The sequence below is a fragment of the Aythya fuligula genome, chromosome 13 (genome assembly GCF_009819795.1).
Source record: "Aythya fuligula isolate bAytFul2 chromosome 13, bAytFul2.pri, whole genome shotgun sequence".
Lineage (NCBI taxonomy): Eukaryota > Metazoa > Chordata > Aves > Anseriformes > Anatidae > Aythya > Aythya fuligula.
Genome location: NC_045571.1, coordinates 13,524,110 through 13,551,475, shown reverse-complemented (window position 1 = coordinate 13,551,475; position 27,366 = coordinate 13,524,110). Strand labels below are relative to the sequence as shown.

At 37.1% G+C, this 27,366-nt stretch overlaps 1 protein-coding gene across 4 annotated transcripts; it reads right to left on the bottom strand.

Moving 5' to 3' along the window:
- Positions 1 to 357: 357 nt before the first annotated feature.
- Positions 358 to 26,266, bottom strand: PHF6 (PHD finger protein 6). 4 transcript variants are annotated; one of them, XM_032196144.1, is made up of 11 exons: positions 26,136 to 26,266; positions 21,168 to 21,347; positions 20,841 to 20,942; positions 17,587 to 17,720; positions 17,223 to 17,266; positions 7,699 to 7,865; positions 7,377 to 7,520; positions 6,050 to 6,154; positions 5,484 to 5,617; positions 4,740 to 4,869; positions 358 to 4,447 (listed from the first exon to the last, which is right to left on the bottom strand). In XM_032196144.1, the coding sequence occupies exons 2-10, from the start codon at positions 21,303 to 21,305 to the stop codon at positions 4,740 to 4,742; spliced, it is 1,098 nt and encodes a 365-aa protein (XP_032052035.1). In that variant the 5' UTR covers positions 21,306 to 21,347; positions 26,136 to 26,266; the 3' UTR covers positions 358 to 4,447. The 4 variants fall into 4 exon arrangements, with proteins under 4 accessions (XP_032052035.1, XP_032052034.1, XP_032052036.1 ...); XM_032196143.1 differs by lacking the exon at positions 26,136 to 26,266 and adding an exon at positions 24,493 to 24,645; XM_032196145.1 differs by lacking the exon at positions 26,136 to 26,266 and adding an exon at positions 24,493 to 24,645 and having other exon boundaries at positions 358 to 1,468.
- Between the last annotated feature and the right edge of the window lie 1,100 nt (positions 26,267 to 27,366).

Sequence of the window (27,366 nt, the reverse complement as noted above, 5' to 3'; positions counted from 1 at the left end):
CTCTTCTGCAACCTAACTATATTACACTCTGCGCTCTCGGTATCTATCTTACTCTAAATTATTATGACACAGCCTTCAAGAAGTCCTTAAAAGGTGAGAACGGCAACCTTTAGTGAGCCAGCCACTTCTCATTATTAGCAAGTGGTAAATACAAAGCAACTTACCCATTACACAAAGTTAGGAACAACGCACAAGTACGCAGTTACCACCAAGTAAGTAGCACACTGTAAGTATGCACTCACCTGTCTTCTGGTAAAACTTTCGTGGTACTTTAACATCAATAGGGAACACTGCTTTTATGCATTCAAGTGTCAGTTTTAAAGTTCTACTTTCAGAAAAAGGACAGATATGCAAATATGAAATTCATAACTCATTTATTGAATATATATATATGCAAGGATACCAATAAAAAGAAACTAATACTGCAAACTACAACTTTGGAAGTAAAGCCAATATAACAGGAACAAAATATACATAACATTGTAGATAGGAATGCATTTACCCTCTTTTACACATTCCTTGTCTTTACACCTAATGTAAATGTATGCTAGAGCAAAAGCTGCAAATGTTAGCCTAACCTGAGTGCTTTTTGACAAGCAACAGTTCTCCAGGATCTTTTAAGGGTTGAGATGTACTGCTGATTAATGAATGTGCATACATATGCATATATAGAATCTGCTTCAATAAGTATATAAATTAAGAGCTGTTCTGTTTTTTCTTTTTTTTATATATAAACCTCCATCACTAATACAGTGGAATCTGTTCCTTGTGATGTGGAAGAAGAGTTACTATTTGCTATGATGTACTTTCAGTTCTCTTCAGATTAATTTCAACTAATTAGGATTCATTTTCTTGTCAATCTGATTCAGCACATTAACGTTTTTGGAATGAACTGATTATCACCTGCCAGATAAGTCTGATATTTCAAATACATTATCACCCCTTCATCTCTCACTCTGCTTCACTGTAAAGTTACTCTTCATTTAGGCAGCAGTAAGAAGCAAGGCCTCTTACTTAATAATACATTTATTGTACACTAATAACAGAAATTTAGAGCCAGATTCAGTCTAACCACATCATTCTAGATCAGCACAGCTCTTTGTACCTAAAGATCAGACTTTGTGGAGTGTAGATGGTGGACTTATTGCTGCCCTCCAGGAATTACGCTGGTACAACTCCTACTGGAGCTTTATCATAGAACCTCCTGTGGATCAACACCTGCTGAATAAGCAGATATTTTGGTCACCTAATCTATTTCATCCTACTTAGCTACACAGATGTTGGTATTGAACCGGCCTTTTGCCCTTCCTTGAAATGGAGTGATAGCACAGCTTACTGCTATGGTGTTTGATCATGCCTTGGGACTCTGGCATTACACCAGCTGTATCCTCAAGTAATTTGAACAATACCCTTCTGATGCCTGTCCTTCCTTGGTACAGTCCTTTCTTGGTATAGCACGATCGCAGATCTGTTAATACAGAGATACAGTGAGTTGGGGAGAAACCTCCATCCCAGAGGGTTCCAGGAGACTTTAAACAGCAGACATTACACTTGTGAGCAAAAGAAATACCCAAAGGCCAAAAAAAAATAATAAAATAGTGACACCAGTTTCATAAGACAAGTTTTGTTAAATTAAGAGTTCTCTGATTGTGAGATGAAAACAGAAGGTGCCTATCCAAAAAAAAAAAATCATCTCAGTAAAAAATAGACTGCATTAATTTACCTAGCTAATTTAAACATACCTATCCCACCTACAGAGCACTTGTATTACTTCTAACGTTTCTGGGAAGGCAGTAGATGCTCCAGAATAATCTTCCAATATATGCTTGCAAAGATTACATTGCTTTACCAAAACAAACAAACAAACAAAAACCCCCCTCAGACAGACTGTCTGAAATTCCAAGCTAAAATACACATAAAAAGACAGTAATGGCAGTATTTTGTCTTTAAAAAAAATATGTAAATGTTGTATACTATCATACATTGTCATGCTTTTTAAAACTACAATTAAGGACATAAGAGATGTACAGTAAATACACTGCTGAGGTACATTTCTTCTAAATATTAACACCACGACAGAATTACTCCCCAGCAGGTAATGCTACTTGGGAACATATAAATACAATTTTTACATTGTAAGGCACTTTTACCCAGCATACATAAATTGAAGTCAAGTTATGACAAATTTGAGGCTCATAAGAAAAGAGATTTTTGCTTTTGACATTGTTTCCATGAATTCTGAATTAACGACAGTTTAGTCAGGCCATCTCAGCACAAGGAGGTAACAGGTAACCAGCCACTTACTTTTCTGCTACCCAAAGGTAAAGTGCTGTTCTGGTTCTCAGAAGCATGGAATGGGGTAATTTATTTCACAACAGATGGATTACTGGACTGAATATTATACTTTATACTAAGCAACTGACGCGATATAGCGCTTAGTCTCAAGTACAGTCAGTATGCTGGCAGATCCACCCCATGCACCTGTCATCCAGCCTTGGTTAAAAATACAGTAGCTGCAAACAAAGTGCCTTTATTCCATGGGAGGGCCATGTCTGAGGCACAAATCTAGAAGTAATTTAGACACTGAAGGATGTTATTTCGCATTCTAAAACTGTTCTGAGTGGCTGAAAAATGTTCATGTTCTAGAAGAAACAAAACACCTTGATAGACAATTTCAATAATCGATCTGTCATTGCAATTCAAGTCACGCTTTTAATTTTGAAAGTTACAAATACAAAATAAAAATGATCAATGGCATCATGTTTAGAGCAGTAACTGAATATTTTCTGTACACAGCAATATTTCTTTCCAAAACTGCATTATTCTCCAGGAAAGCAAACAGAATTGATTGAATTCTAACAGGTAAAATGTTAGAAACTCTAATATACAGTAATTGAGTCCCTCAAGACATTAAGGGAATGCATAAGAAGACAATGACACACATTAAATCTTTTAAAAATACAAGTAAAAAAATGCTACAGAAACTCATGTTACAACTGAACTGTTTTTGCAATACCAATCACAGAACTGTAGCAGTTTATAGTCAAATCAGTGTATTTTGCTTGTTTCCTTCCTTCAAATCTGGAAGTTTTGTTGGGAGTTCAGAGCGAAACAAGTCAAAACCCTAAACAAACAATACAGTGATGTGATAGCAACAGACAAACATGTGGACTAGATTCAGCTTTTTGGTTTTATTTAAGTCTGAGAATGTGCTTTAACAGACCAATTGAAGAAACTTGTAGCCATTAGAAATTACAAGGTGTTTTGAAAGCAGTCAGAGGACTGATCTGTTAGGTTTGGTATAACTTAGATCTGATTATTCCCTAAAGGAACATCAAAAGCTCCAGCAAGTAGAATTCCATGATGTGATTTGTTGACTTGACAGAAAGAGGAGGAAAAAAAAAAAATCACTAAAGCAATAAGGATGATAAGCAAAGTTTCTCATATAGTGGTCATAAGATTAAAAAATAAATACCAATCTAGCAAAAAAAAAAAGTTGTTTCCTCATTCTTCTTACAGAATATGGGACCTCTATGCATATTCTGGACAAAACATGAAGTGTTCCACACAACATAGAACACTTGAGGTATGGACGTCAGATATGGTGGCTAAATTCCATAGTGAGTTAAGAGTTGTAACTCTCTGAAGAGAAAGATCGGGCTGCAGAGTCCAAGCATTTATATAGCAAGGTTTAAATCACACTTAGTAAAGTGTTCTTTGTAAATCAGGGACACTGAAAGTGGGTTGTTGGGGGAAAGAATGAACTACAGCCCTTTGGCATGAGTTCTAAAGCTCACAGCTCAGAACCAACAGCTGCTCAAGTAAATCTCCTGCAAACAATGCTGGGCGGAATGAGCAATCACAACAGGAACAACCTGAAATGTTCAAGCGTGCTTCGGTGTACACTGAGTCCTTTTTCACTGTGTGCTTTGCAAGCAAAAACAGAGAGCGGCTTTCCCATGTATGGCCTCCATAACTTGTATATGAAGAAAATGCAAAATTCACAAAGTACCAGCTTGTTGCCACCATGAATTTGTCCACGTTGTTAATTAAACTAGCTAAGACCTTCCTTCTTTGCATGAATCCACTAAACAACTTACACGTTCCAAATCTTAAGGTTTTTATTCAGTCCAGAAATATAGATCTTGCTTCATTTCAATGTCTGCCTTAACTTTTGACACTGTACATATTACATATCATTTATATAGTGTTTCATTTTTTTTTCCAGACACTGCAGACTACAAACTACATTAATATTGACATGTAAAACTCTGCCACTTACTGAAGGCTCACACACATGAACGTTTCAGGCAGTTCAATGAAATTTCTAACAGAGTTGGGTAGTAAAAAAATTACTAACCCTTTTTTGAATTTAGAAAACAATTTAAAAGAATTAGTAGTTATGATGTCTTAGCCATTCCCAGTTCTATAACTCTGTCCCTTGAACCTGTTTAAAAAATGATGAAAACAATGGTAAATTTAAAGTCATACAGAAAAGCATTTTGCAGCTCTGACATCACATCTATATTTAGCGATAGAAATGAGGGCCTCCCTTCTCATACTGTTACGAAGTCAGCCAGATTTAAAAACCAACGCATCCTCCCCGTTTTTCTACAGTATGCCAATAGAAACTACTTATCCGCATACACTAGATTTAAATACTTCACTGCAATAAACTACATTAAATGTATATTGCGTTTCAGTCTTGGTAACAGATCTGTCAGGAGTAACTTCCATACCTAGTTTCCATTGAGCTGCTGCTGAGGAATGTCATTATGGTCAGTGCCTGATTTCCCACGGCTTTTGCTTTCTCTTTCTTCATCCTCTTCATCTCTTTCATCATTTCCACTATGGTTTTTACAATAGAGTCTAACACAATAAAAGAAACAGGTAAGATTTTTTACTGAAAGAATAAAAGAATCTCTTCTCAATTAGTTTTGGTAGAGTGCTACAGGAAAATTGGTAGTAACTTATTCATGTTTTTCAGTTAAGCAGCAGTTAAACAAAGAAAACAAGGCTGAGGTAAAGACGAACCAACAAGATTTGATCAATTCTAGTTTTCAAAAACTGCTGAAAATACACTGCTCACAGAATGCCCTCTTGTGGGCACAACAACACTGGCAGCTCAACAACAGCTGCAGTTCAGCAAGCAAGGAAAAAGTTACGGGGTCCAAAAGAACCAAAATAAGCTACAAAACTTATCCATATGGAGCAATCATAACAAATTATCCAGGGCTTTTGCAACAGAAAATATAGATTAATCAAAAGAGGAAAACATAGCGAGTTATAATTGTTTTTCTCCACTCACATATTGTTGTACAGAAATTTGAAGAGTTAGAATAACCAAAATATTTTGCAATTACTGCTTAAAAAATTAGTTTTAAATGGAATATTTGTTAACTTGATTTGTCAAGCTTGGCAGAAAAGATGTTATGAAATATCTTCCCTTGCATTATAGACTCAAGATGTACATAGGTTCTTACTTATAAATTCCTCGTGACATATTCTCAATGTATTTAGCTTTGTCTTCTACTCCACAGTGGTAATGGTATGTTTTTATGCAGGCTTTAATTTCACACCCAATAGTAGCACCAGGCTGGCTGCAAAGCGTGCATTTCTGTTAAAGAGAAAGAAGAGGGGCACTGTTCAGCCTTTCAGTCTCTGTTCAGTTTAGTGTTCCTCATGTTTATGTCTCTCTTTTTGAAATACAGTAATTTCTCTGGCACATCATCCTTCCAATAAAAAGTTAATCAACAATACTGTAAAACCAGAAACCATTTAACACAAACCTATTAAAAACATGAACTCCCAGGTTCCTATCCTTTGTACTGAAATCTGCTGTAAAATAGCACATATTATTGCACATATTTGTTTGGGCACGTGGTATTTTAAAGGCGACTCCTATCTGCCTAGCTATCCCCAAAGTACCAATACATTTAAATTTTGTCATAAGTAGATGGAAACGATTGTTTCACAAAAGCAAACAGACAGACCTATATACTCCTTAGTAGACTCAGTGGCACATTCATTACATTCTGCAGATACATACCATTCTTTTTCCTCTCTTGATTTCTTGAAGAACAGTTTTGATATCAAAATCACCAAACTCTGCCCTTGATGTTGTTGTTAGCTGGACAGTGCCAGAAGAGAATAACTGTAAACCAAGCAAATACAAAATAATTTCAGATCACCAACATTAAAGAAGTTATGTGCAGGAATCGCAGAAAGGAATGTTCTGTATTCAGTTGTCTCAGACTGTGCTCTACCAACAAATGAGGATGAAATACCATGCTGCGTAGAGATTAGTATGATGAGTGTTCTTTCTGATACCCACCTGACTGCTTTAATTACGTTTGCTATCTTGGAGAGAGGTATTTTAAATGAAAAAGGAGTAGACAAAAAATGACTACAATGCTGAAAATACAAAGTAATAAATTACCGATATTATTAATTATACCAGTGAACTTCTCAGGAATATTCCAGTTTCTTCTCTGTGCCGTTTAGGTAAATCAGCACATTCATGGCACAGAATGTCAACGTACCCAAAAAACCCTGAGGTATGACAATGGAATACATAAGCATCATCCCTACTATCACCATTCTTGTATAGTCAACTTAAACAGTCTTAAATCTGAAGCTCAGGTACACAAAACAGCAAAGAAGAATGCTCAAGGCTGCTGGCACACACCAGATCTTTGCTTAGTTATGCCAGTTGTAGCAGGACCATTAATATTGCATAGATTGTCTGGACTACTTATTCCTTTCAAGGTACAATAGAAAATACTGTGGTTGCTGTTCAGAGCACTACTTCATTCATAGAATTGGTTACATGAAAGACAGTACTATTTGCACAAGGTCATTGAAATTATCAGATTCTTTTCAATCTGACAGTTGGCAAGGGTTTTCTAGAACTCCCATGTCCCACACTCTAACTGTGTCACAACCTGAATCCACTGGTCAGAAAATTAATGAAGTTCATTGATGCTTCCAGGATTCTGTCTCAATGCCTGTAAAGGTACTTGTATTTTATTTTTTTGAGTGGATTCTTTCAGTTAAAATTATTTTCTCACTCATTTTTAAATACCGTGTATGCATTTAGATGCTAAGGGAACTTTTTTTAAACAGTAAAGAGTCTCCCTGAACTACATGCTACATTCTACATCTCTTAGCACGTAGCCAACTTTTATGCACATATTGCCTGCAGTGAAAAAAAATCAATGAATTGCTCACTTCACAACACTTCAACACTTAAAGAGATCATCAACTCGAAGACAATATTCATGCATAACTACATATAAGGGTACCATATTAAAACCTAAAACAGCAGTTCAGTCAAAATTCATAATAAACTGATTAACAACAATACTGTTACTCACCATGCACTTATAGTGTGCTGCAGCCTTTTTGGCATTAAATATATGAAGCTTTCCTCTAGCTTCATTTTCTTCTTCACCTGCATGACAGAATCCACATTTAGGTTTTGTATCACTGGGGCTGCTTCTGTGGGGAGACCTGTCTCTCTGAAAGAAAAACATTTTACTAAAATATACTGCTGGGTTACAAATAAGGTTGCAATTTTAAAAGCCTGTGGCCACCAGCTGGAGGCTCAGACAAACACAGATTTTAATAAAAAATATATTTGCAGAGAAGAAATATGCAATTCTGTCTTCTAAGAAGTTTAGCATATTTACTGCTTACATAGGAACTGCTTTCTATTTCGTCTGTGCCATGTGAGGACGTAGATCTAGTGTCTTCTGATTGCCCTTTTAAATTTGTTTTTCTTGGCTTTCCCTTACGACCCCTCCTTTTTCCTTTGGGAGGTGAAGGCTCCAACTCATGTTCATTGATACTTTCTTCTAAATCTGCTTTAGGAGTTAGAAAACATCATCAAATAACATTCTCAAAAATTTTACGCAAAACAAAACCAAAAACAAGAAAAAACAACCTGTATTTTCTGTATTTCTCAGAAATAAAATAGTTTTAGAAAATAGCTTTTTCACATTTATTACAAACATGCAAGTTCCTGAAAACATTTACTTCTTTATAGACATCACACAGCTTTGCATCTTTATAACGTAATATATGAAGGTTTAACCTTTCTTACAACTGCTACTTTCAGGAGCAAAATATGGCCTCAGATAAATATATTCACCTTCACTTGAAATACACCCAACAGATGTTTTCAACCACAAACTTTTTTTTAAGATGCATGCATCCAGTGTAAATTGCACTTGATATTATGCCAATGTTTTCTAAATAACTCCTCTCACCTTGCTTTATTGATGTCTTTTGACTTTAAAAAAAATAAATCACCTATTTTGGCTATAATATTAAGAAGTTTTACAACAATTGAAATGTATTTTGCTTCCATGAAAGAAACCTAAAATTTCATTTTATTTACAGCCTATTTTTAAATCTACAGCTAAAAGCAGGGAGCCAGTTTACAGAAAATCATTCACACTGACAAAATCCCAGATGGAGCGTTTATAGACCATTAGGAATATGAGAAAGCATATTTTTAATACAAGTATACTGAAGAGGTCTGACAAATTCCTTTGAAAATGCCAGGCCAGCTGCTGAATTGCTACGCAGAACTGTAGTCCAGTATGAGCCCCTTCTATGGAGATACTCAAAAACTGCCTGGAGGTGATCCTGCGCAACATGTTCTAGACGATCCTGCTTGAGCAGGGGGGTTGGACCAGATGATCTCCAGAGGTCCCTTCTAACCTTAAATATTCTGTGATTATAGCAGTGTTCTTTCGATTAATCAAAAGCATACAGTTAATAAAGATAACTTCAAGAAGTTAGCAGAATTTATTTCCACTATGAATATAAATAATTAATAACCAGCTCTACTCGATCGCTAACAACTTTCCTGATCACCAAAAGCTCACAGGAGCAGTCTTTTTTCTTTTAATATGCAAAATCTACCCCTGCTCAAACTGCAAAGTTATTTCAGCAGACTTGTTTAATGAAACATGCACGCATACTGCTACATAAATCTGAAATTCCAAGCAATAAACATCAATATGAGCCCCCAAAATGGAACAAAATCCTAATAGGTGATCCAGAACAACTATGCTTATACATTAATGGGACACTTCACCGTTGTGTTATTATTATGAAATACCACTAGGGCACTTATCACCATTATATCTTTGTCCCAAATTCAGACAGGACATCTTACTTTGAGACTAAGAGTTGTTTCACAGAGTTCATCTTTCTTATCCATTATTGCATACAAATCAGATCACTCATTCTATCTCCCGATTAACAATGAATCAACTACACAGAAGTTTGAAATCAAAGCCCTGAATATATTCCACAGCCACAAACTTTTAGTTGCAGCAAAGTGAACTACAGGCCTGAGGGCCTTGCATACAAGCGTGTTATGAAACTTAGTCTATCACATCTGCTGCTAATCCCTGAAATAATTTCAGCTTCTTGCACATTTATTAATAAAGAAGAAAAAACTAATCCAAACATATCACAACATATTTGAATGAAATTTAATTCCCCCCAAAGCTCTACACAGATGTGTGGTAAGGAGGCAAAAATTTGAGAAGAAATTCATACAAATCTGCAAATTATTTTCACTTAAATTGACAGATCAGCTATATACACATATTCAAAGTCACTACTAAACTAAATCTACGTAACTATATCTACCACAACTTTCTTATGCTTCAGTATGCATCCTACTCTTTTCTAATGAGATGACAGGAGTACCACAATTTACTCTACTCAAAACAGAGTATAATAAAACACATGATGACAGGGATTATCTAATGAAACAACACATTTTACATTTCCTTTTCATAATTTACTATCTAAATTTATTTCTCATTTAACATAAATTGTTAAATTCCCAAAGCAAGATTATGCAATTTAGATATCATACCTCTCAGACTGCATATAGAAAGTTTTATTACAACCTGAAAAGCTCTTTCAAAGAAAATTACATTTTATCTTGTCCCTCATCATATACGTGAACTTCCCCCTAATATATTAAAAAAAATCTGTCAATCTTCATAAATACTTCTACATTTAAAGAAACTATAGATGGTACTTCTACTAAAAAGAAAAAAAGTCTTAGAAAAAAGTGACTATTAAAATGGTGACCCTTTAAATAAGTCTGAAAGACAAATACTCCCTCCAAAATCATTCCATGGATTTTCCTGCTGTATTTCATAAAGCAGAACGAAGTCCATTCACCAACATCCTCTGTTTTCTCCCCCAATTCATTACCTATCCTGTCAACCATGCTGCTTTCCACCTTTGTCCACCTTTATTTTCTAAGCATTAAAGCATATCCCAAACCCTCTGTAGTCATACTTTCAAAACTGGAAATGGAGCTTAACTGTAAAAACCAAGCACATGCCAAAGCCAATTTTTTGTTACAGCTTCCTTATAGAGCAAATTAAGTGCTATTTTTCATCTATAATCAGAATATTTAAGATTTGAAACGTAAACCTTGCATTTCTGAAAGATGTTTCTGGGATAACATAAAAAAGCATCAAGATTGCACAGCTTTCCTCAAAGGAGAACCCCTTTCCTGCTCTCAAATCTTGTACTTCCAAAAAAGTTCAGAGCTCACTGAAATCTAGACACTACATGACCCCTCCGTTAAAGTAAATAAGATTCCTTACAGATTTATTTCTCCACACTACAAGAGACATGAGCCTATGGATTAACACGCCCGAAATGTGAGAACCTACACTACCACATCTACCTGCGAGATGAATACCTCAAAACATTAAGGTTTCTATCTATTTTAACAGCACTATGAACAAGTGCAACAGTTCAAGGAGAAAGAATAGTAACCAGCTTTAAAATATACCTGCCTTGGATGGTCTTTACTGTTTAATATACAGTTTGGTTCGTGCCCTATCCCTCCCCTCAAGCCCACTGCCAGCTTACCCTGTTTCCCTGGCATCTGATGGTTGGGTGTTTCCAACTTCTCATGTCAGCTTGAACTAAGGAAAACACAAAAAGTTGTTCAACTCCTCCCTGACCAGATGAAGTTTTATCATGGATATCACCCATACTCTGAATCCCCTGAGATTCCCTGAATATACTTTCAACTGCCCCCATCCCGTATCCCGCTACTGCATTGATTTTTAAAACCATCACAATATTCTCAACACAACTTTATCTGGACTCTTCAAAGGAGTTATCTTATGAGCTTTCTGCAGAAGTCCCTAAACAATACATCTAAAAACAACAAGCTTAATATGCAATATGATCTCAGAAGGGGGGGAGTGTTATTAAGAGGAAACATTCTACATTTTCAAAAGCACCTAAGAAAATGATATTGTAAATTTGGATGAGCAGAAAGATGAGCAACAAGCCCCACATTTGCATTTTAGCAATCTATGAGCAGTACAAAGTACCACAAAAAGAAGACGAGCAAAATTCTGTATTTTATAAACTGTTAACACAAAGACAGCTTCAGAGAGAATTCTATGAATTCTCTTTTGATCATGACTAGACGGAAAAAGGATCAAGATATGTTGCTGCTTAAAACAAAGCTTGACACAGAAGTTAAGATATCACTGATCTATTCTTTATTACTTGAGCTTGAAATACACCAGGAACCACCCTTTTCCACAAGCTATGTTAAAGCAAACTAATGCAAAGAATTAAGTGATTTAATGGTTGTGAAACAACAAATAAAAGGAGGATGTGTTCAGTAAAAGCTAATACTACTCTACTTGCTACATTATCTTAAACAATGACCGAGCCAGAAGCAAAAGGTATACATCTGTACAAGAAAGATAAACAAAACTGATGGGAAATACACATTTGTAAGTAGGGCTGTACATAAAAAGTAGCCAAAATGTAGAATACAAAGTGTCTTAGATATGCTGGTATGTAAATCTGAAAACAAGCGTATGCTTAAGTTTCATAGTGCACTTAGAACAAAAGAGAAGCTCTTAAAATTACAAAGAACAAAAATCACTTTAAAGAATTTTAGAAGAGAAACAGAATATCAGAAAAAGTAAAGTAGCATATTAAAGTAAGATGTCCTTAAAAATATGGCTCAAAAGAATGAACCTCATGCGACAACATAATTATTTTAAAAAGAAATGTCACAAAATCCAAAAACCTTATTGTCCTAGTAGTTAATAATGGAAGTGTAATTGCATTTTTAAGTATTAATAAAAAACAGATTTGCTTAAAAACATTTGCAAGCAAATACAGGTTCAAGTGAACAGGTTGTGAAATAGCTGTAGCTTACATCAGAAAATGATGTGAAATAAAGCATCAAAATACTGAATATAATTCTTATGTATTTTCTTTTTGAAAATAGAAAAAGACTAGATTACATGTATCTAAATTGGAGGAAATAAGAGTGGAGGGGAAAAAGCCAAATTATCCCTTAAGTCTAGCCAATAATTTGTTTTCAAAAGTACCAGATACCCTCAAGGAACTGATGCTTCTTGTCCAAAAAATACTTTTGACCAAATATTAACTATGTTATGAAATACTTGAGATTGTTTCTTCAATTAAGTACATTTAACATAGAAAATGAATTAAATACTCCTTAACCACACAATCTAAACACTTTCTCAGGTGAACAATTGTTGGCAGACACTAAAGACAGACAATATGTTCAGCTTATCTGCATAATCAGAAGGCTTATGAGAAGGCTTATGACAACTGGTCTGATAAACCTTTTAAATATTAGTTAACTGACCAAGTTCCTATTTGAATACGGTCTTGCCAAGATAAGAAACAAAAACAAACTGTAAACATCACAGGACAGCTTCTCAGATGGTATGTATCACTCACCACATTACTTTTAGATTTTCTCCTTTTACCTGGAGCCCCCGTTCTTGTTGTAACACTATACATACATTTGATGCCATACTCAGAGCAGCTTTCTCCATAATACAGACAACAAGAAGGCTGAGTTAGCAGAGCTTACAAGGAATTTGGAACCACCCACCAGCAAAATTGAAATGACTGAACTGCAACACTACAGAAACTTTCACACCTGACTGCATTAGCAGATACAACAGTAGGCAAGCTTATGCTGTGAACACTGTTAAAGAAAACGTAACTATGAAGACAGACTGACTGAAGCACCTTAAAATGAATCAGAATCTTAACTAGTCATAATGCCAAAAGGTTTTCGACGTTTTTGCTATCAACTTCTGGCTTAAACAGTGCTTTGAAAAAGTGATCTGTTTGTTACAGATTGCAGTCCGTAATTAGGTCTCATAGAGGAATCTTATCCTGACTCCACTTACTGAGCAAAGAGAAAAGCACAGATTTCAAGTTTGATCCGTAGAATAAGATAAAAAGGATACCGAGACACGAAGTGTCCTTATTTCTATTGTGGAAACATAATTCTCCAAGGCTTTGGGTACAGATACAATAGGAATTATGTACACTATTTTCAGACCCAACAGTCCCAAGCATCTTTTGTTTTAAACATTAAGTAGTCACATGGCAGTTATCTTTATTCTTCATTTTATTATTACTACGTAACAGAATGAAATATTCTTATCTTAGTTTATTGTAAACTGTTCTGGATCAGCTGAATTTGTTTTAAATATATAAGGGCCAGGGCAGGCCCACTTGTAGGGAACTGAATAAAAGATAACAAATTTGTTTTCAATGATTATTTTTAGTACATAGAAATAAATTCCAATAACCAGGCCCAAATCCTTAGTTCAACAATACTTTACTCTTCAAAAAGAATAAATGCAATTGTATCAAACTGAACAGTAACTCAGCTAATAGTTAGCTGTGCTAGTCTGAAAGCACTGGTACCAATTTCTGTAACTTGTAAGGTACTGAATACTTACGAGGGCTTGCTGAGATTAAGATTTAAACTATTACTTGAAGTTCAGGTCAAAACAGTTGCATTTATACGCAGAAAGACAAAAATGCAGACGTGAAACTTCCACAACTTGGTCTGCTCCTCTGAGCAGGTTACTTCAAATTTGTTAGCATCATGGCCAAAGCCAAGAAAAAAGTGTGAGTACCTTGACTTTACTGTTCTTTTTACCAGCTAATGGGAACAAAGCACAAATGAATTACACTGAAATATAACAAAAAAAAATAGGCGAAATGCATTTTTTCTGTTCTACGTCATCTGAAGGCTAGGCCATTCAAATAAATTAGACAAAACCAACAATCTGTAAAGACAGATGATGAATCTAAGAGCAGATTACTTTGTTGTTGTGTTTCCTGTTTTCCTATTCCAACAAAACAGAAGGTAGTTCAACTCCTGTCAATTAAAGGGAAATGAACTCCCATTGCTCATTAATTTTGTCTTGATGAGTCAGGAGATACTTAGTCTGATGAATTCTTGCTCCACTTGAACTTCATGACAGCAAGAAGCAACATTTAAGAGGTCTTTTTTAATTTAAGTTTTACGTTGGTAACTTAATTCCTACATGGGTCCTTCAACCATTTTTTCCTTAACTGGTATTAAATTGTTAGCAGATTTTTATTAATTTACTGAGAAGAACTAGAGCTTCTAACAAAAACTTACATCAACCACATCTCAGACTTGAGCCAGGATGCTAAAAAAGCACCTGTTTTTGAAGGAAGGGAAGGAAGAAATCCCACTATTAGATAGCAGTACTACCTACAGGAAAAAAAAATAAATCCAAAGCCAATACTGTTCTAGAGGACATCAAACCAAACACTCCTAAAAACTCTACCGACATCCACTAACCCAAGTGACATAAGAAAAAAATACTTGGACTGCAACAATTAAATCTAGATATAGAGCAGAGGACACAAATCCAGACATTCTACACTGAACAAGGAAAAACACACAAACGTTCCTGAGCAGAAGCAATAAGTTTCCATTAAAAGAGACTTACAATTCCAGTGCCCCATGCATCTACACTGAGTGACATAACCAGTGATTTGCTTTAACTATTCTGTTACGAAAACACTGCTGTAAGCAAGGATTCATGAAAATGAAACAAAGGTGCTATGTTAGCATCCAGTATCCTTGGCTAGTTTCTTTTTCTCTGCAAGTCTTCTCTGGTTTCACAAACCACCATTCCTTCACATTTAAATTCCTCTTTGAGACGCATTTCCTTCAAGAAACAAACCAACAAAATGCATACACAAAGCTCATCTCTGACTAACCTCACCATCCTGCATCTTCCAGTTACCACTTCTCTGAACAAACTTCAGTACTTAATTATAGAGAATTAATTATAGAGAAACAAAGTCTCTCAAGTCTCTTCTTGAACTCTGAAAGCTATCCTGTAGATTTCTCTATCTTCAAAAGCTGATCATTTTTCAACACAGCACAATATCATCGCTATACTATTCTGTAAGTCATTTCCTTAAGACAGATGCAATATGTATCTTTACTTCCTGTGGTTTATAGGAGGTCCAGCATAAAAGAGCCCTTGATTCTGGCACTATCAATTCGCAGATCATAAGTAACATTTTACAGGTACAGTATAGTAAGTTCCTGAAATTGTATCATCTAAAAAGAGATCTGACTCTTCAGAAAAGAGCGCCAGGCTACAGTCTCCGACAAATACTAAACAAAACCAGAAAATAAAAATGTAATGTACAGCTACCCATATTTCTAGAAGCATAACACATACCAGAACTAGGTATTTTAAGCAAAAAAATAAGTGGAATGCAAAGTCAAATTCTATGTAAGATAGTATGTATTGGGTTCTCTGGCCTCATCTGATTGATGGTTTTTCCTCCTCTTCATCTTAGTCTGAGTTTCTTTGGATGAACCTTATTTAATGCTTAAAAAGCTACAATCATCAATATGTAAGAAAACAGTATCTTACTGTAGCAATTTTTCCCATGTCTTCTCATACAAATAGATCAGCATCCATGTAAAGATAGATTAGCATCCATGTAAAATTTAAAAGCCCCTACTCTTAGAGAATAACATTGTACAATTAGAGAATTTCTGAAAACTCTTAAAGAAAAGCACAAGTTCAGATCCTGCAAGGAGTTCCAAGCAGGAAAAAAATAAATCTGTTGGCACTGGACTCCATGTAGAAATGGTGGCATTCTTCAATAGATGCCAGCATAAGCCATTTCTCAGTAAGTATAAAATATCACATTTAAGTATCAGTTTAAGAGATCAGTGTCTCTGTCTTTGGACTCAAATGTCTTTTGTTTCTGGTAACAAGCAAAACAAATCCTAAAACAAATTCCCAAACTACAATTCTTCAAAGAGATAGGGCCATATTAACATGCATACTGCTTTCCTTGCTTCAATCTACTAACAGCAAAATCAGAACAGAATGTTTTATACAAAGCATGCTAGAATATTTAAATAGACTAAACCAAAAGATTTACTTTGGGATTTCCTACTGCCTTCAATATCCTTTTGAACACTGAAGTAACACCCAAACCTTACCATTAACACTACCCATAGCATAAGTAATGCAGTACCATAAGCATGTAGTTGCAGAAAGAGACAATTTATGAAATTTTATTATCGCTAAATGCAGTCCTCACTAGCTAAACCTGCAACATTTGAAGTGAAAGTAATGCAAAAGTAAACTAACAAATGCTTGCTTACCCAGATAAAGATACGGTAGTTAACAAGGAAAAATATGCATAAATACAAAACTGAAAATTAGTTTGGAATTTTGTCAGACCACACGATTTACCAACTTTTGTGGCATATCACCCCTTGTGCATTTCACTACTCTCCTCTGCAGAGATGCTTAGCTTTTCATCAATGTATGCATACAGCTTTTTTTTTAATCAAAATTATTCAGCAATGTATCTAAGCGATCTGATCATAAGCACATTTATTTAATGTTGGATCCTTCTTATTTGAGGAGTTAAACTGTATTTAATTGTTCAACAAAATGGTGTACGCTTAGGAATGCTAGAAGTGGCAAAAATCAACTGCTACCTGACGAATTTCATGAATTTTAGATGTAAATACTGTGAATATTTAGCTAAAAATATAAGCCAGCTTCTTCCTAGAAAAGAATGCATTACTTCTACCCATACTATGTTTTGACGGAACATGCTATCTTTAGAACAGACTAAAATTTAGTTTTAGGGTTTTTCTCTACCTCACTATTTTTTTTTTTTTTAGAGAAAATACAGAAATCAGATGGGCTTCCAAACTCACTATTTCTCAAAAATATATAGTTCTAATTTTTACTGAAAACATTTATATTCTCCAGAAAAAATAAATTTAACCAAAATATCTTTCTACAATGGGAAAAATTTATATTGAATAATTTTACCTTCAGAGTTATGCGTAGTTTTCTTGTGTTTTCGACATAAAATCCTATAAACAAAGTAGTTGAAAACTGTCAAGTCAGTTACGATTCACAGATTATTTACTCATCTTTTAAATTTAAATGCCAGTACATTTTTCTCCCACTTGTAAGACTCACTGATACATAAAACTTGCAGTGAAGAATGTGCCTTATTTTTTTTTTTTTAGCACATCACTATTTTGATTGCCACAATCATTAGATTTTTTTGTAACAGTTTTGGTTAGATTCAAAGGGTATTGTGTTTTTTTTTTCTTTAAAAAAAAAAAAAAAGAACAAAGAACATAAAACATAAATACAAAAGTAAACTTAGTAAATAAATAATAGTTACATGTAAATGCCTTGTGAGGGTTTCTCTCTTATCTGAGCTTTATCATGCAAAGCACAGTAGTAGTGATATGTCTTGTGACATGTTTTCACATCACAACCAATGGTTGCTCCAGGACAATGGCATAAAGAACACATCTGTAAAGAAAAAAAGAAAGCACAATTCATGTTACTGTTGACTTGATATCTCTGAGTTCAAAAATAATATAGAAGCTTGCAGTGTCACTCCCAGTGACAAAACAAAAGCAGTTACGGACAGGAATATTGTTATGCTAACTGCTAAGTAATGAACTGTTCTTGCCACTCCTCCCTGGTGTTTTTCTTCATTTATTTTAAAATCAAGGAGAAAATTGTTACAATTATGCAACAGTACAGTATTCAAAATACATTCATTACCAATTCAAAGAGGAAAACAAATGATTTGTAGAATATGACTTGTTTCATAGAAGTGACAGTCACCTAAACCTCCAACCCCAATGTTTGTACCAACCATTTGAGAAAACGTAAAATCACAAATTCTAGCTGTTTAATTCTGAATTACATTCTCAAGGTAGCATAGAAAAACGGTAGAAGGAGGAAACGTCTTTGGTAATGAACTTTGCAGACTATGAAATACTGATGCAGCAGCTAACTTTTCCTCGTTTTTACATAGTTATTTCTTTTTATTACTTCTAAAACACCAAATTTAGTAAAATGTTAAATACAACAAAACTTTTATTTATACTAACTTTTGCTATATTTTTATTGCAAAAAGGCTTAAATGGAATCCTGATACTTTACTCCTCTTTCCCAGTAATTAGATCTCACACTAGACTTTTTACTGTTGAGAATATGCCATCTAAATTGTTCACTAACTTTCTCATATTATGTTATGAAAAGAATAGTTGATATTATTGCATTTTTTTCCTCTATATTATTTCCTACTGACATAATATTGCTCCAAAATGTCAGAATTTCCCATTTAACTCCTCTCCCTAGACAAGTGGAGCTTTGTGCTTGTATCCTGCATGTCCTCCCATTCCTTCCCATTAGATTTTAATAGATAATAATGGTTGATCAAAGCTTTTTTTTTTTTAAAAAAAAAAAAAAAAAAAAAAAAAAGCTCAAGTTCAAGTTACACTGATCTAATCAATTCCAGTCAGTAGTGCAGTATTTTTGAACAGAAAATTGACAAAATTTGAGCTTTCTTTTCAAGAATGCCAAGATGTATCTGTAAGAACAAAACAGACCACAGGAATGTTTATATTGATTTATTGGTCTGTATTTCCTGGGAGTAATAAAACATTTATTGCATTGGTACAAGTCTAGCTGTCCAAACAGTCACCGTCAACACATTAATTAATTCCCAAGTTATATCAGGTATATATGAAGTCTGACAAGCTGCAAAACAATCTCTTTAAAAAAAAATCCGTCCATGCATGGCTAGCAGAAATAATAAAAACATCAGCGGATTGTATTCCCCAATGTTAACGGGTTTGTAAGACTGGCCTATTAAGGTTTGAGCCTACAAACTTTTCTTAGACAAATTTATTACCACAGAAACACTCTATGTATCAGTCATTATCACTTCGATAATGAACAGGCATCAATTTTCAGTGCATACCTGGTCAGCAGTAGCATCTACTGAAGGAGGGCAACTATATAAAATCTGTCTGCAGACAAGTTTAGTGCAAGCTACTTGCACTAAATTAGTAAATCAGTGCACCACACTGAGCTATTTTTGCTCAATGAGTCTCTCCCCCAAAAAAAGTCTAGAACAGAAAGCAGACTGTGGCAGCATATTTAGGCTAGCTATAAACAATTAGCTTTTTCAACTTCCTATACAAGTCAAAGTGTTGTTTTTTTGTTTTTTGTTTTTTGTTTTTTTGGGGGGGGGGGGGGGGGGGTGACAGAGCAGTAGTTTACTGATGCCTACAGACAGAGATAAAGCACAGTTACTTCAACACCCATGTTAATATACAAAAGAATCCTGTTAATTCCCTCCAAATAGAGAATCTAAGTTTTTCAGCTTTTTGCAGAAAATCTGGATCTGGTTAAAGTGAACTCAAAGAACTTATTCAGATGTCGCATCAATGAAAGTACATAGAGAGACTCAGAAACACATAGAAAGAAATCACCAATGACATAAAAATAAATAACCTTAAAGAAAACATTTAGGAGACCCAAGAATCAAAAAGTTTCTTTGTGATCTGTACTTCCATTTATTACCATATTCTTTTAAAGTTCCTAATCATGAAGTGAATTATCTGTGAACAGTTACTTCTTTATGCTTCATCTAACTAGAGCAAATCAAGTTGTAGGTGCTGGAAAAGATATAAATGATATAATGGATGAAATATCAGACTGCTGTTATTTAATTGTAGTTCCACAAAAACACACGACTACTCTCAGTCAAAAGACTATAAAAATATGTAAGACTGGCAAATAATTAAGCTGAAAATAGTAAGTGTGAGGAGTGAGTTGATAATCTGATAAAAAATATTTTGAAAAGGCCTCCATCATATTGAAAATAGAAAATGAAAAACAAGCAATGAATTAGCTTAGATTCTGGGGAATAAAAAGAGTAATTTCTGCCCAATTCTCATCAATTTGGTAGTGCTATAATCACTATTATACCCATGTACCTCATAGGATATCAATATTCACAAGCTCCACTTTTAAATCAATGTAAAAGGAAGCCATAGCCTCTTTGGTAGTTAAAATCGCAATTTGGTAGCAAAGCCAAATACTGGTAAAGGTACAGTATTACCCTTGCCAGATCCCTAGAGCGTGGTTTTTATTCTGAAATCTAGAATGAAAATATAAATAGAAATTACTGGATTAGAAGCATAAATTTAGTAAGTGCTATTTTTATATGCAGCCCATTAGAAGGAAAAACAGGCATACCCTGAAAGTTTTCATATTAGCTTAGAAAAAAACTCACATCTGCTACAACCATCTACATATGCCAATAAGAAAAAAGTGATTGTAAAAATAGTAATTTTTGATTTATTTTTGAATAATTCCATGATGCTTCAAGGGTTGGTTAACTGACATTTAAATTTCATTTTAATTAGTGTAATCATATCCAATTATATTTTTTGCTAAAACTAAGACTGACTTTTCTTCATCATCATCTTCTGTCCTTTACCTCAGAGCTCACACAAACGTTAACACTTTAAAAACAAAAAATATATTACTGAACACTTTCAATATAAACTTTCTAGAAGATAAGAAAGTACTGTCTTTCGTTTTCAAGGTCTAAAAACAGAGACTTACCAATTTAGTGCCTCTCTTTATTTCTTTCTGAATATCCTCAATAGAGAATCCACCAAGACTCTCATTATCAGTGTGTGAAGATACCAGTGCAGATGAAAACAGCTAAAATTATAAAAACAAACGTTAATTTTAAAATATATACACTATAGAACATTTACCCATTTGAAAACCACTATAATTTCAAATTAGAACAATTAATCATTTTACCAATGCCACAGCTTATTTTTTTATTTTATTTATTTTATATATATATATATATATATATATATGGTTGTCACCTTCCACTAGTTCACTACATTCATTTCCCTTTTCCTATGGGTTACTTACCATACATTTGTGATGTGCTGCCACCTTCTGGTTTTCTGACATCAATAATTGTCCACATTCATTATCTTTATTAGATCTACAAAAACCACACTTCCTTTGTCTTGAAGAGACTTTTTTCTGTCCAACCGAGCTTGTCATGATTTTAAATGTCCTTAGAATGCCACTTCACTCCTATCAATGCTACAGAAAAAAAAGTGCAATCATCATGTTAACGTCAGCAAAGGGCAATTTAGCTTACAGCTTCATAAATACAGTATTGGTTGTTTGAAAATGATCTTTCCTGCCTTACCTCTCAGTTTACTACAATATAATCAAACAAGCATACACCCAGCAGATGCTGTAGTTGGCTACTTTTTACAGAACTGTATCAGGAAGCAGAATTAGTCCTTTAAGCAAAAAAGTTTGAACATCAATATAAAATTCTGGACATGTAAAAACCTTAGGGGAAGATGAGATAAATGGAAAATATAACAACAGCAATCATAAGGACTCTGGGGGAAAGAGTAACCACAACTTTTTAATCCCATTCTTTTACTTGTTTGTTACAGTAAAGCAATTTGTAGAAAACATACTTACTACCTGCACATGCAATAAAATTCATGCCACAAAACAAACACAGAACCAAAATAAAACTCTGAGTCCAGCTCAGCACCCGGAACTGGTTTTGAGTTTAAAAGCTCACAAAGTAGTGTAGCACCTACCCTTAGCAAAGGGTACTGATGAGATGATAAAGCGTTACCATTTTAGGTATTACATAGATCACATTGCGGCTAGTCAAACAGCATTAAGGACAAAATTTTAGAGGATCTATGACTAACAGGCTGCAATGGAAACCTTTTCAAGACCCGTAGTTAAATTAGCTGCATCATACTAGTTCTCAGTAACCACATGAGAGCTGTTATCATCATCTAAGAAAAGCAACTTAAGATTGAGGTTCATGTTGAATTTCAACTTCTCACAGTGCTACCAGCAACATACTTTGAAATATATCATTACGGTCCCAATCCCCCGAGGCAGGCACTGCAAGTTCAAAAGTGAAAACACCTAACAAATGTACATGCTTCTCGGCCCAGGATTAATTAGTTCATTTGCTTTTACATCTTTCAAGAAATAAAATACTGTGTCCTCTTCAAATAGACTCGTTTACACCCTTTTATTTTGGAGATTGGAGCCTTACTGTCAGAATGGGCACAACTGCAGCAAAGGTTTCCTCTTCAGCTTTTGTCCACATCCCTCTCATCTTAATAAGAAAAGCCACCACATAGTTTGGTATTTTTTTGGGGGGGAAAAAAAAAGAAAAAGTAGCCAGAACAGCAGATTTGCAATACATCTGGACAATGCTATAATGGCTATCTGCATGAAAATGTGCGACTTCTTTTTTTGAAATTTGCATAGCCAAACCTGCCAGCTTCGCAGTGCTGTCAGACACTCGTAACACAGGCAGCGCTCGCTACTTTTACAACTGAAAGCAGAGGAATATTATTAAGTTTCTGTTGGCACGTACTATTCGTAAAGGACTATCATTTTAGAGTCTCATTCTTCCATTTTCATCGATTTTCAGAGACTGAATTTTAAGTGCTTGCCAAGCAATGTTTACTACAAAATTCAAACATCAAAAGGTAGCGGCTGTGGTGGATCTATCCCTTTGCTTTATCAACAGCTTCATTTGCTTTCTTTATAATTGGAAAGCAGTTTACTAGCTGGTGACGCATACTCATAAGAAGAATGCATAGATTTCAGATCTTGCTGATTTGCACAAAAAATGTGCCAATCTGGATAAACTAGTCACACCCTTCTGCAGCGGCAATAGAGAGTCCTCAAGTGTTAACACAAAAGAATTACTATACTGTATTCTTCTAAAGAAAAAAACAAGACAAGACAATTCTGTAATCCCTTTTTGAGCAGAAAGGAGGAATGGTTTCTGAAGGAAGGAAACACAGACTTCAGAACGTTTTACGTTTTTTTTTTTTTTAAATCTTAAAATACTTGGAAGCAGGAAAAAGACTTGCAAAAGACAAGGATGAAACAATATCTCAAAAATGTTTGTTTTCCGATCACATTCAATAGCTCAACATAAATCATGCAGTGATGAGTTAGAAATACATTAAAGTAATTTAAAATGCAAGTTCTGCTTTGATATAAATAACCTGATAGACCCACACGACTGTATCTGTTTCACTTTATATTTGGATTATATTATCGCTGCATTGACAGCGACAGCAGTAGCTCTTAGCAAGAAGATGAGAAATTTCCTTGAACACGTGTACGGGTTCTACTGACTAACAGAAACTTTCTCTTCTAGTAAGAATTACTACTATAAATAATAGCTATCCTTCCACTTGACTAATTCACATTTTAGAAAATGGAAATCATTTATAAAACAAATTCAAAAAATTCCAAGCCGCTCTCATCATCTTTAATTTATAATAACAGAAATTTTCCATGAAATGAGATTATAAAGAAGTTTCTCAGGGCTCACTGCAACCAACTGCCCCCAGCCTCACGCCTTGCAGTGAGTAACAGGCGTGGGGCGACACATCTTTACAGCACTTCTACAACCTGACGCAGCCAAACTTCTTCAAGTACTTCTACAGAATTAGATTTTTAAGGCTCACAATGAAGTTAAAAATAATACTAAGATTTACTTGTTCATCAACGAATATTGCGGTTTGAAATAATTACTCAATTACGAATAACACTTGAAAAATATTCAAAACACAAGCAGACCAACAAGCACCAGGATAGGCCAGAAAGGAAACACGCATTCTTTTCACTATTAGATGACAGCAACCTGAAAGCATTTCACAAAGGTATCTACGAGTTTTCTTCACAATACTGCATTATTTGCACTTGTATTTTCTGGATCACTACACATGAACATGATCTTCAGAAAGACTGCAGGAAAAAATGAGTATGAGAAATATTTCAGAAATATTTTATTTGTAGATCTCTCCCTAATTTATGGGCTTATTTATGGACTTTTTCAGAAACATCAGAAAATACTGCTTCTGGGGTTACCTTCCTTTGTGCCAAAGTGCACTTATCTTGTCCATTAAAAAAAACAACTGATAGAGATTAAAAATTACACAGCTATACTATAGACCAAGAATTCTAAAAGCAAGCACCCAAAATTTTGTTTTCATCTCATCAGCTAAAATCACCCCAAAACAACTAATCCAATTTGTTGGATCTAATTTGTCAACCATCAAAGTGCATTTCATAGGAAAGTGAAAAATAATGCAAGTTTAAAACACCTCAATATTTCTATTTTCTATATTAAAAAACAAAAAACAAAGTAGTGAATAAGATTTAGAATGGTGCTTACGTATACTCCTGACAGGAATCGTGGTTGTCAGCTTTGTCAGAGAAAGTTTTGTAGGCTGGCTCGCAGAAAGCCACGCACCATGGAATCACTGACTGGGAAGATCACGCATTATCTCTACCAAAATGGGACAAGTACCACAGAACATCAATTATTACATAGAGGCACGCTGTCCACAGACTCGGTCTAAAAAGGAGACGTTACACCTACTCTAAAATCACCAAAAAAAAGAAACCTATTCACTGATTTTTTCACTTGAAAATTTTGCTTCATTTGCATTCATGTTTCTTAATGTATTCAACACGATGCTTCTCCTGATAGCATCTTTATTTAATCTTTAAGGAAGCAAGTTTCACGAACTCTTACAGCTCGCGTACCGTTTTACTGAGTTCAGACAACAGGTTTTGGAACACAAAAGAAAGTGCAAGTTCAAGGAGGAGGCTTCTCGGTGTACGAGACATTGCTCAATACCAAAGAGCAGAAAGTAACCTGGGTTCTAATTTCTATTTATTGCCTGAATATGCTTCAAGAGCTATCACACATTTTCAGAAGTCAAGCCCCTGCTTGTACTTCCACCAGAGGACGGGATCTAGATGCTAAACTTTCTCATATAAACTTTGTTTTGCTGCATGACCTGTATGACTACAAAATAACAAAAAAATATATATATTTAGGATTTGAATTTGTATGCCAAAAAATATCAGACATCCGAGGCAAACCTACAAGAGAAACACATAGGCTTAAAAAAAATCACCAGGCACGATAAAGCGATTTTGTCTGCCAGGAAAATCTGCAGAAAACACTGGCATAGGGTTTTGCAAGATGCTCACTGGATACCAGACTCTCTATTGAAGAAACTTTCACGTGCTTTCTACTTTCTAGGGTCAATCGCTCATCCCTGGGGGCATTATTTTGCGGCCAGGAATGAAACCGGGGAGGAGGGAGCCATCCTGTAGTTGAGAACCAAAAGTCACGAGTCCCATGGAAATCTTTAGGCAAAAGTTACGTTCCCAGAGCATCCTACGGACACCACCAGCAGCGGGCTAAAAACTCATCTCTGAAACTTCCTCCAAAAAGGGTACCCAAGGGGTTGGAGGGGGGGTGAGGGGGGGAAAGGCCCAGGTCTGGAAAACCTGCACACTAACAGCACAGGGAACCTGAAGTTCCACCGGGACAGCCTGGGGTGAGGGAAATCGGGCAGCCAGCACCGAGCGAGCTCCGGGAAAGTTTGCGCAGGGAGCGGGCGCTGCTCCCACCGGGCTGCTCCCCCCAGGGGGGGCCCGCTGCCCCGGGGGTGCTGCCCTGCGGCCGGGGGGGGTCCCGGCAGGCCCCAGCCCTCGGGGAGGGGGGCGCCCCCCAACCTTCCTCCCCCAAAATTTGGGGCAAACTTTAGGTAAACGGGACTCGCGGCCCGGGGGGCGGATGCCGGGGAAGGAGGGCGCGGGGCTGGGGCAGGAGGGGGCTGCCAACGGGATGGGGATGGGGTTCCCGGGAAGGGGCAGCGGCGGGCGGACAACTGGGGCTGGGGCCCGGCCGGGCGGGGCAGCGTGAGGAGGGCCGAGAGAGGGGGGGGGGGGGGGGGAACGCGGCAAAGCGGCGGCAGCGCGGGCAGGAAGGCGGGCGGGCAGCCCCCCTCGGTCACTCACCCGTGCTGCGGGCGTGGCGGCGGGGCTGAGAGCAGCGGCTGGGCGCGGCCCGCCCCCCGCGGCCGCCGGTCGCTCAGGGCCGCTGCCTGGCCGGGACCGGCCCTTTCATTCGGGGCAGGGGACGCCGCTGCCGCCGCCGCCGCCGCTGCCGCCGCCGCCGAGCGCAAGCACGCACGCACGCACGCACGCACGAGCGGGAGGACGCACGCACGCACGCACGCACGCACGCGCGGCGCGCTGGGGCTGCGACGCCGCGACGCTGCGGGGCGGCGCCCGATTGGCGCGCCAGGCGGGAGCACGCCGGCTCCGCCGCGCCTTCTGCGCACGCGCCCTCTTCTTCCTCCCCCCTCCCCCCCCCCTCCCTTCCTTTCCCGCTTCCTCCCGTTCCCGCGCCAGGCCCGGGGCCGAGCGAGGCGGCGGGCGGCAGGGGGCGGGGCGGGGCGCTCCGCGCCTGCGCAGAGCTCACCCGCGGCCGTTGGCAGGCGGAAGGGCGCCGCGGGCGCGCGGCAAGCCGGCGGCGCGTGCGCAGAGCGGCGGTGCCGCAGCGCGCGCGGGTGGTTGCGCATGCGCACAGCCGCCTGTGTGTGTGTTGGGGGGGGGATTCTGAGGAGGCTGAGGCGGAGGGGCCGTGAGGCGGCGGGCGGCGCGGTGCGGGGCTGCCCCTCAGGGGGTGGTGGCCCCATAACGGCCTCATAACGGCCCCATAACGGCCCCATAACGCCCTCTGCACCGCCTTTTAGTCGTAGCCCGCGGCAGGGACGCCGTGAGGGAACGCCCGGGTCTGTGCCTGCCTACAGGAGCTGGGCCGAAAGCATCGGGGGGGCGCCTCCAGTCGCTCACCTCGGATAAACTCACGGCTTTCCACGGTAGCCAGTCGTGGAATGTGCTTGTAGAAAGCGTGTCTTGGCTCTGAGCTGATGTGAGGTGAAAAAAAATCACGCAAAAGATCTGAGCTGTAAGTGCATCCCACAGAGTAACACTCACTGTATACATATACACCTTACACAACAGTACAGACAACCGTAATTTGTGGTAATGATAACTTCGATGTGGAAAAAAAACACCTTGGAGGTGGTTGTAGCAGCAAAACTGCCTCTCTGGTACGATTTGTTGTGCTTTCAGAGTGGTGGTCTTAAAGCACCGTTGTTGTGCTGGGTGTCAGTAGAAAAGTTGCATCTGCCCCGAGAATATCCTTGTGTAAGAATAAATCAAACTGGTAACGCACTTTTAC